The 13879-nt window shown below is 29.1% G+C and overlaps 1 protein-coding gene across 1 annotated transcript in view; it reads left to right on the forward strand.

The window, feature by feature from the left end:
- The window catches only part of PLXNA4 (plexin A4), a 1088215-nt gene that overhangs the window by 942241 nt on the left and 132095 nt on the right, over positions 1-13879 (forward strand). The window contains exon 26 of the mRNA XM_053716394.1: positions 12568-12671. Within this exon, the coding sequence (XP_053572369.1) occupies positions 12568-12671 (104 nt within the window). The remainder of the gene's footprint in view (positions 1-12567; positions 12672-13879) is intronic.

Consider the following 13879-nt stretch of genomic DNA (forward strand, 5'->3'; position numbering starts at 1 on the left):
ACTACACAACAATAATACAATAAGGACACAATACACAACAATAATACAATAAGCACATACTACACAACAATAATACAATAAGCATATACTACGCAACAATAATATAATAAGCACATACTATACAACAATAATACAATAAGCACACAATACACAACAATAATATAATAAGAACATACTACACAACAATAATACAATAAGCACATACTTCACAACAATAATACAATAAGTACATACTTCACAACAATAATACAATAAGTACATACTTCACAAGAATAATACAATAAGCACATACTATACAACAATAATACAATAAGCACATACTACACAACAATAATACAATAAGCACATACTACACAACAATGATACAATAAGCGCATACTACACAACAATAATACAATAAGGACACAATACACAACAATAATACAATAAGCACATACTACACAACAATAATACAATAAGCATATACTACGCAACAATAATATAATAAGCACATACTATACAACAATAATACAATAAGCACACAATACACAACAATAATATAATAAGAACATACTACACAACAATAATACAATAAGCACATACTTCACAACAATAATACAATAAGCACATACTACACAACAATAATGCAATAAGCACATATTACACAACAATAATAAAATAAGCACATACTACACAACAATAATACAATAAGCACATATTACACAACAATAATACAATAAGCACATACTACACAACAATAATACAATAAGCACATATTACACAACAATAATATAATAAGCACATATTACACAACAATAATACAATAAGCACATACTACACAACAATAATACAATAAGCACATATTACACTACAATAATACAATAAGCACATACTACACAACAATAATATAATAGGCACATACTACACAAACATAATACAATAAGCACATATTACACAACAATAATACAATAAGCACATACTACACAACAATAATGCAATAAGCACATATTACACAACAATAATACAATAAACACATATTACACTACAATAATACAATAAGCACATACTACACAACAATAATATAATAGGCACATACTACACAAACATAATACAATAAGCACATATTACACAACAATAATACAATAAGCACATACTACACAACAATAATGCAATAAGCACATACTAAGCAAACATAATAAAATAAGCACATACTACACAACAATAATACAATAAGCACATACTACACAAACATAATACAATAAGCACACAATACACAACAATAATGCAATAAGCACATACTACACAAACATAATACAATAAGCACATACTACACAAACATAATACAATAAGCACACAATACACAACAATAATGCAATAAGCACATACTACACAAACATAATACAATAAGCACATATTACACAAACATAATACAATAAGCACACAATACACAATAATGCAATAAGCACATACTACACAACAATAATGCAATAAGCACATACTAAGCAAACATAATACAATAAGCACATACTACACAACAATAATACAATAAGCACATACTACACAAACATAATACAATAAGCACACAATACACAAAAATAATGCAATAAGCACATACTACACAAACATAATACAATAAGCACATACTACACAAACATAATACAATAAGCACACAATACACAACAATAATGCAATAAGCACATACTACACAAACATAATACAATAAGCACATATTACACAAACATAATACAATAAGCACACAATACACAACAATAATGCAATAAGCACATGCTACACAAACATAATACAATAAGCACATATTACACAACAATAACACAATAAGCACAAATTACACAACAATAATACAATAAGCACATATTACACAACAATAATAAAATAAGCACATACTACACAACAATAATACAATAAGCACACAATACACAACAATAATGCAATAAGCACATACTACACAAACATAATACAATAAGCACATATTACACAAACATAATACAATAAGCACACAATACACAACAATAATGCAATAAGCACATACTACACAAACATAATACAATAAGCACATACTACACAAACATAATACAATAAGCACATACTACACAACAATAATACAATAAGCACATACTACACAAACATAATACAATAAGCACATATTACACAACAATAATACAATAAGCACATATTACACAACAATAATACAATAAGCACATATTAAACAACAATAATACAATAAGCACATACTACACAAACATAATACAATAAGCACATATTACACAACAATAATACAATAAGCACATATTACACAACAATAATCACATACTACACAAACATAATACAATAAGCACATATTACAAAACAATAATACAATAAGCACATATTACACAACAATAATGCAATAAGCACATACTACACAAACATAATACAATAAGCACATATTACACAACAATAATGCAATAAGCACATACTACACAAACATAATACAATAAGCACATACTACACAAACATAATGCAATAAGCACATACTACACAAACATAATACAATAAGCACATACTACACAAACATAATACAATAAGCACATACTACACAAACATAATACAATAAGCACATATTACACAACAATAATACAATAAGCACATACTACACAAACATAATACAATAAGCACATACTACACAAACATAATACAATAAGCACATATTACACAACAATAATATAATAGGCACATACTACACAACAATAATACAATAAGCACATACTACACAACAATAATATAATAGGCACATACTACACAACAATAATGCAATAAGCACATATTACACAACAATAATACAATAAGCACATACTACACAACAATAATACAATAAGCACATATTACACAACAATAATACAATAAGCACATACTACACAAACATAATACAATAAGCACATATTACAAAACAATAATACAATAAGCACATATTACACAACAATAATACAATAAGCACATACTACACAACAATAATACAATAAGCACATATTACACAACAATAATACAATAAGCACATACTACACAAACATAATACAATAAGCACATATTACAAAACAATAATACAATAAGCACATATTACAAAACAATAATACAATAAGCACATACTACACAACAATAATACAATAAGCACATACTACACAAACATAATACAATAAGCACATATTATACAACAATAATATAATAAGCACATATTACACAACAATAATACAATAAGCACATACTACACAAACATAATACAATGAGCACATATTACAAAACAATAATACAATAAGCACATGCTACACAACAATAATACGATAAGCACATATTACAAAACAATAATACAATAAGCACATACTACACAAACATAATACAATAAGCACATATTACACAAAAATAATCACATACTACACAAACATAATACAATAAGCACATACTACACAACAATAATACAATAAGCACATATTACACTACAATAATACAATAAGCACATGCTACACAACAATAATACAATAAGCACATACTACACAACAATAATACAATAAGCACATACTACACAACAATAATACAATAAGCACATATTACACTACAATAATACAATAAGCACATGCTACACAACAATAATACAATAAGCACATATTACACAACAATAATCACATACTACACAAACATAATACAATAAGCACATGCTACACAACAATAATACAATAAGCACATACTACACAAACATAATACAATAAGCACATACTATACAACAATAATACAATAATCACATACTACACAAACATAATACAATGAGCACATATTACACAACAATAATACAATAAGCACATACTACACAACAATAATACAATAAGCACATACTACACAAACATAATACAATAAGCACATACTACACAAACATAATACAATAAGCACACAATACACAACAATAATGCAATAAGCACATACTACACAAACATAATACAATAGGCACATACTACACAAACATAATACAATAAGCACATACTACACAAACATAATACAATAAGCACATACTACACAAACATAATACAATAAGCACATACTACACAAACATAATACAATAAGCACATACTACACAACAATAATACAATAAGCACATACTACACAAACATAATACAATAAGCACATACTACACAAACATAATACAATAAGCACATACTACACAACAATAATACAATAAGCACATACTACGCAAACATAATACAATAAGCACATATTACACAACAATAATACAATAAGCACATATTACACAACAATAATACAATAAGCACATACTACACAACAATAATACAATAAGCACATGCTACACAACAATAATACAATAAGCACATATTACACAACAATAATCACATACTACACAAACATAATACAATAAGCACATATTACACAACAATAATACAATAATCACATACTACACAACAATAATACAATAGGCACATACTACACAACAATAATACAATAATCACATACTACACAAACATAATACAATAAGCACATATTACACAACAATAATACAATAAGCACATACTACACAACAATAATACAATTGGCACATACTATACAACAATAATACAATAAGCACATACTATACAACAATAATGCAATAATCACATACTACACAAACATAATACAATAAGCACATATTACACAACAATAATACAATAAGCACATATTACACAACAATAATACAATAAGCACATACTATACAACAATAATGCAATAATCACATACTACACAAACATAATACAATAAGCACATATTACACAACAATAATGCAATAAGCACATATTACACAACAATAATACAATAAGCACATATTACACAACAATAATACAATAAGCACATATTACACAACAATAATGCAATAAGCACATATTACACAACATTAATACAATAAGCACATATTACACAACAATAATGCAATAAGCACATACTACACAACAATAATATAATAGGCACATACTACACAACAATAATACAATAAGCACATGCTACACAACAATAATACAATAAGCACATATTACACAACAATAATACAATAAGCACATATTACACAACAATAATACAATAAGCACATATTACACAACAATAATATAATAGGCACATATTAAACAACAATAATACAATAAGCACATACTACACAACAATAATATAATAGGCACATATTACACAACAATAATACAATAAGCACATGCTACACAAACATAATACAATAAGCACATACTACACAACAATAATACAATAAGCACATATTACACAACAATAATACAATAAGCACATACTACACAACAATAATATAATAGGCACATATTACACAACAATAATACAATAATCACATACTACACAAACATAATACAATAAGCACATACTACACAACAATAATACAATAAGCACATACTACACAACAATAATACAATAAGCACATACTACACAAACATAATACAATAAGCACACAATACACAACAATAATGCAATAAGCACATACTACACAAACATAATACAATAAGCACATACTACACAAACATAATACAATAAGCACACAATACACAACAATAATGCAATAAGCACATACTACACAAACATAATACAATAAGCACATATTACACAAACATAATACAATAAGCACACAATACACAATAATGCAATAAGCACATACTACACAACAATAATGCAATAAGCACATACTAAGCAAACATAATACAATAAGCACATACTACACAACAATAATACAATAAGCACATACTACACAAACATAATACAATAAGCACACAATACACAAAAATAATGCAATAAGCACATACTACACAAACATAATACAATAAGCACATACTACACAAACATAATACAATAAGCACACAATACACAACAATAATGCAATAAGCACATACTACACAAACATAATACAATAAGCACATATTACACAAACATAATACAATAAGCACACAATACACAACAATAATGCAATAAGCACATGCTACACAAACATAATACAATAAGCACATATTACACAACAATAACACAATAAGCACAAATTACACAACAATAATACAATAAGCACATATTACACAACAATAATAAAATAAGCACATACTACACAACAATAATACAATAAGCACACAATACACAACAATAATGCAATAAGCACATACTACACAAACATAATACAATAAGCACATATTACACAAACATAATACAATAAGCACACAATACACAACAATAATGCAATAAGCACATACTACACAAACATAATACAATAAGCACATACTACACAAACATAATACAATAAGCACATACTACACAACAATAATACAATAAGCACATACTACACAAACATAATACAATAAGCACATATTACACAACAATAATACAATAAGCACATATTACACAACAATAATACAATAAGCACATATTAAACAACAATAATACAATAAGCACATACTACACAAACATAATACAATAAGCACATATTACACAACAATAATACAATAAGCACATATTACACAACAATAATCACATACTACACAAACATAATACAATAAGCACATATTACAAAACAATAATACAATAAGCACATATTACACAACAATAATGCAATAAGCACATACTACACAAACATAATACAATAAGCACATATTACACAACAATAATGCAATAAGCACATACTACACAAACATAATACAATAAGCACATACTACACAAACATAATGCAATAAGCACATACTACACAAACATAATACAATAAGCACATACTACACAAACATAATACAATAAGCACATACTACACAAACATAATACAATAAGCACATACTACAGAAACATAATACAATAAGCACATATTACACAACAATAATACAATAAGCACATACTACACAAACATAATACAATAAGCACATACTACACAAACATAATACAATAAGCACATATTACACAACAATAATATAATAGGCACATACTACACAACAATAATACAATAAGCACATACTACACAACAATAATATAATAGGCACATACTACACAACAATAATGCAATAAGCACATATTACACAACAATAATACAATAAGCACATACTACACAACAATAATACAATAAGCACATATTACACAACAATAATACAATAAGCACATACTACACAAACATAATACAATAAGCACATATTACACAACAATAATACAATAAGCACATATTACACAACAATAATACAATAAGCACATACTACACAACAATAATACAATAAGCACATATTACACAACAATAATACAATAAGCACATACTACACAAACATAATACAATAAGCACATATTACAAAACAATAATACAATAAGCACATATTACAAAACAATAATACAATAAGCACATACTACACAACAATAATACAATAAGCACATACTACACAAACATAATACAATAAGCACATATTATACAACAATAATATAATAAGCACATATTACACAACAATAATACAATAAGCACATACTACACAAACATAATACAATGAGCACATATTACAAAACAATAATACAATAAGCACATGCTACACAACAATAATACGATAAGCACATATTACAAAACAATAATACAATAAGCACATACTACACAAACATAATACAATAAGCACATATTACACAAAAATAATCACATACTACACAAACATAATACAATAAGCACATACTACACAACAATAATACAATAAGCACATATTACACTACAATAATACAATAAGCACATGCTACACAACAATAATACAATAAGCACATACTACACAACAATAATACAATAAGCACATACTACACAACAATAATACAATAAGCACATATTACACAACAATAATACAATAAGCACCATGCTACACAACAATAATACAATAAGCACCATATTACACAACAATAATCACATACTACACAAACATAATACAATAAGCACATGCTACACAACAATAATACAATAAGCACATACTACACAAACATAATACAATAAGCACATACTATACAACAATAATACAATAATCACATACTACACAAACATAATACAATGAGCACATATTACACAACAATAATACAATAAGCACATACTACACAACAATAATACAATAAGCACATACTACACAAACATAATACAATAAGCACATACTACACAAACATAATACAATAAGCACACAATACACAACAATAATGCAATAAGCACATACTACACAAACATAATACAATAGGCACATACTACACAAACATAATACAATAAGCACATACTACACAAACATAATACAATAAGCACATACTACACAAACATAATACAATAAGCACATACTACACAAACATAATACAATAAGCACATACTACACAACAATAATACAATAAGCACATACTACACAAACATAATACAATAAGCACATACTACACAAACATAATACAATAAGCACATACTACACAACAATAATACAATAAGCACATATTACACAACAATAATACAATAAGCACATACTACGCAAACATAATACAATAAGCACATATTACACAACAATAATACAATAAGCACATATTACACAACAATAATACAATAAGCACATACTACACAACAATAATACAATAAGCACATGCTACACAACAATAATACAATAAGCACATATTACACAACAATAATCACATACTACACAAACATAATACAATAAGCACATATTACACAACAATAATACAATAATCACATACTACACAACAATAATACAATAGGCACATACTACACAACAATAATACAATAATCACATACTACACAAACATAATACAATAAGCACATATTACACAACAATAATACAATAAGCACATACTACACAACAATAATACAATTGGCACATACTATACAACAATAATACAATAAGCACATACTATACAACAATAATGCAATAATCACATACTACACAAACATAATACAATAAGCACATATTACACAACAATAATACAATAAGCACATATTACACAACAATAATACAATAAGCACATACTATACAACAATAATGCAATAATCACATACTACACAAACATAATACAATAAGCACATATTACACAACAATAATGCAATAAGCACATATTACACAACAATAATACAATAAGCACATATTACACAACAATAATACAATAAGCACATATTACACAACAATAATGCAATAAGCACATATTACACAACATTAATACAATAAGCACATATTACACAACAATAATGCAATAAGCACATACTACACAACAATAATATAATAGGCACATACTACACAACAATAATACAATAAGCACATGCTACACAACAATAATACAATAAGCACATATTACACAACAATAATACAATAAGCACATATTACACAACAATAATACAATAAGCACATATTACACAACAATAATATAATAGGCACATATTACACAACAATAATACAATAAGCACATACTACACAACAATAATATAATAGGCACATATTACACAACAATAATACAATAAGCACATGCTACACAAACATAATACAATAAGCACATACTACACAACAATAATACAATAAGCACATATTACACAACAATAATACAATAAGCACATACTACACAACAATAATATAATAGGCACATATTACACAACAATAATACAATAATCACATACTACACAAACATAATACAATAAGCACATACTACACAACAATAATACAATAAGCACATATTACACAACAATAATACAATAAGCACATATTACACAACAATAATCACATACTACACAAACAATAATACAATAAGCACATACTATACAAACATAATACAATAAGCACATACTACACAACAATAATACAATAAGCACATACTACACAACAATAATATAATAGGCACATATTACACAACAATAATACAATAATCACATACTACACAAACATAATACAATAAGCACATACTACACAACAATAATACAATAAGCACATATTACACAACAATAATACAATAAGCACATATTACACAACAATAATCACATACTACACAAACAATAATACAATAAGCACATACTATACAAACATAATACAATAAGCACATACTACACAACAATAATACAATAAGCACATACTACACAACAATAATACAATAAGCACATATTACACAACAATAATCACATACTACACAACAATAATACAATAAGCACATATTACACAACAATAATACAATAAGCACATGCTACACAACAATACAAAAACAATATATTTTACAACAGTAAACAAGGCTAGGACAGGTTAGAGTCATTGGCCGTGTCTCTTTTACAGAATATTCTGTGAATTGTCACTTCCTGCAAGAAATTCAGAAACTAGTGGATTCAATAAAACATAGACTGTGTTGAAATATAAAGAATAGTCTTTTGAGTTTGCATTAAAGCAACTTCTGATAGGGAGGTGAGATTAAGATAATGGGATTTTTCCTTTTCTGTCTGTGCAAGGTAGCAATGTGATATTGAATTGGTGTCTGCTCCTTAGTGCTTCTGTCTTCTGAGCTCCGTTAATCTGACATACACAAATAGAAGAGAACTTTCTTAAATCAGTGAATATAAATCCCTACTGGAAGTCACCTTTAGCGCAGTTCTACTTTGTAGTTTATTAGATCATTCATTAGGAAAAAATCCATTATTGAAAAAATATGTAGCTTTGATATTAACTCTCTTTTTTCAAATCAAGGGAATTCTTAACTTCAAGGTTATAAAAACATATTTATAGAAAAAGTTTTGGCATTGATATATCTTCATTTGAAGAAATAATTAGCATTTTCAGCGCTGCGGAATATGTTGGCGCAGTATAATAATAATAATAATAATAATAATAATCATTTTGATTTATATTAACATACACTTCTTATTATAACTTGTAATCATTTCTGTTTTTTTGCTGTGTTAGTGCATTGGAGCCCTTTGCAGTTAATTTGAAGAAAACATGAAAATATATATTTATACAATATTACTTTTTAATAAAGGTTTTAACTATGTATTTACAGTAAATATTTGGAATTCCAATCTTCTGCACATTGCAGAATATGTTCTAAGTTTTTGTAAATAGATATTTCTATATCCATCTATCTATCTCTATATATAATCATGTATAAATATAGGTATAAATATATATTGCACCAAAAAAAACCCCATCACATATATACAGTATACATATATATTCATATTTTCATGTCGGGTTAGCACATTTGAGAATATGCGATCAGGTTTGCGTGAGAGTGTATTTTATGGGGCAATATGTGAACTCACAAGCAATATTCTAACTTTGGCTTTTTGCGTTCGTCGGGTTAGCATATGAACGCAAACAGTTTACTTTCAACTCATAATATGAACGAAAAAGGATACTTCTAGTGCAATTAGCCCTTGAGCAGGAGCATTAATTAGCGATTCACTTGGAATCTGACTTGTGTTAGAAAAAAAAATGGCACTGAAAAGTGCCTTTACGTTGCGGTCTATGGGGAACTGTGTGTATATATATATATATATATATATATATATATATATATATATACACATGATCACGTAAATATATATGTATATAAGCATTTACATGTATATTTATTTATTGCTGACCATCGCTGCACGGCTTACCCCCTTCGCTGCGCTAGGTTCTCAGCTGTGTCTCACAGGATGAGAACAAGGCTCCCATTGGAGCCTATGGAAGAGCCCTCTCGTGAGCGCAAAGCTTCCATGCGATGCAAACGCGAGGTTGCGTTCGCATTGCGGTTTATTTCTAATACCATCGCACAATTGCATGTGCTGGTATTACGAGTGGAGCGCAAATATTGCGCTTGCAAAAGTGCAATTTTTTGCTCCACTCGTGATCTAGCCCTAAACCAATGTCTTGTTAGCAATGCAATGCTGTGACCCTGTCCACCACTGTAACAGTGAGTGTTGTTTGTATCAGCTGATGAGCATTAGTAGGAGGTACCTATAATCCACTGAGCATTAGCAGGGGGTTCTATTATTATTATCAGCCAATAAACATTAACTGGAAGTACCTCTCAGCCAATGAGCATTATTATGAATAACTTATGAGCCAATAAGCATTAGCAGGAAGTACCTATCAGCCAATGAGCATTATTATGAATAACTTATGAACCAATAAGCATTAGCAGGGAGTACCCATCAGCCAATGGACATTATTATGAATAACTTATGAACCAATAAGCATTAGCATGGAGTACCTATCAGCCAATGGAAATTATTATGAATAACTTTTGAACCAATAAGCATTAGCTGGAAGTACCTATCAGCCTATGAGCATTATTATAAATAACTTATGAACCAATAAGCATTAGCAGGAAGTACCTATCAGCCTATGAGCATTATTATAAATAACTTATGAACCAAAAGCATTAGCAGGAAGTACCTATCAGCCTATGAGCATTATTATGAGTAACTTATCAGCCAGTTAGCATTAGCAGGAAGTATCTTAGCCAATGAGAATTAGCAGGAAGTTATCTATCATCTATCTATCATCTATCCATCCATCCACACACACACAGCTTGCGAGCTAATATAAAGATGTCTATCCTTTACAGAGTGGCGACAAGCAAGTGGAGCCCGGATGATTCTGCAAGATGAAGACATCACAACAAAGATAGAGAATGACTGGAAGCGACTGAATGTCATCGCACACTATCAGGTACTGCAAATAACATACAATGTGCAGGATTTTGTATTAGACATAGATAGCTGCCTAGGGGTTCCTTCTCTCAAAAGGGCACTAAAACTCCCAATTGGACAGTGATAGCCTTGAGAGACTGATCTATGCCTCATAGAAACACCACTATGTAATGTAGCTGGTTAGCCATTGTGTATAACTGCTCACAAAATATCTGTAAGTATTTACAGGGTATGCGATACGTCATTGCACATTTTGTTTTCTTTGTTTGCATTAGGAATCCTTGTGCTGTGCGCTATCCATTCTTTGTCACTAAGCTGATATGCAGCCTGTATTCAAACCCATTAGTTAAATCATGTAATACTGTCTCTGCTGATTACCTTAACCCTTTGGCTGCCAGAGATTACAGCAACCTCTTAAAACCAAAAGCAACATGAAAGCCAAAATTAAACTTTCATGATTCAGACAGAATATGTCATTTTAAACAACTTTCCAACTAACTTCTGTTATCTATTTCACTTCACTCTCCTGGTACCTTTTGTTGAAGAGCACACCTAGATCCCTGTTTCTAGAGCACTATATAGCATCAGTGCTTGTAACAAAGTATTTTACAATGTCATGCACTGTTGAGCACTTGAGGGCAGCAATCTGTGCAACAATGTAAGATTGCTACAAATATTGCTTCCATATAGTGCCATAAGTTGCACAAGCATAGAAAAATGTGGCTGCAGACTCACACCATCCAGGTATGCCCTATAGACAGCCAGAAGATACACCAATTCTGGGTGCAGGCAGCAAACACACTGCTAGTAAATATGCAATCCAAAAAGAAACTGCCGCACTCATATACTTCAAAATTCAAAACCGTTCTATGTTCATTAAAATGAAAGAGCACACAAGGAGGTAACCCATAGTCCAAATATCTTATGCATTTCGTGCCTTACTCTTAAATAACCATCTATGAGTAAGCGTCGTCCAGAGGCGCAAAATGTGTAAGATGTTTGGTCTACGGGTTACCTCCTTGTGTGCTCTCTCATAAGGAATTTAACTTACACTTTCATGTATGAGTAAAGTGAAACTATATTTTATTAATTAGGCTAAAAAATCATAACTTATTGACATCCTAAACAATCATCTAGATTACGAGTTTGGCGTTATGATTGAAAAAGCAGCGTTATGGCCCATAACGCTTCATTTTCCCTAACGCTGCTATTACGAGTCTTGTCGGT

The sequence above is a fragment of the Bombina bombina genome, chromosome 6 (assembly GCF_027579735.1).
Source record: "Bombina bombina isolate aBomBom1 chromosome 6, aBomBom1.pri, whole genome shotgun sequence".
NCBI lineage: Eukaryota > Metazoa > Chordata > Amphibia > Anura > Bombinatoridae > Bombina > Bombina bombina.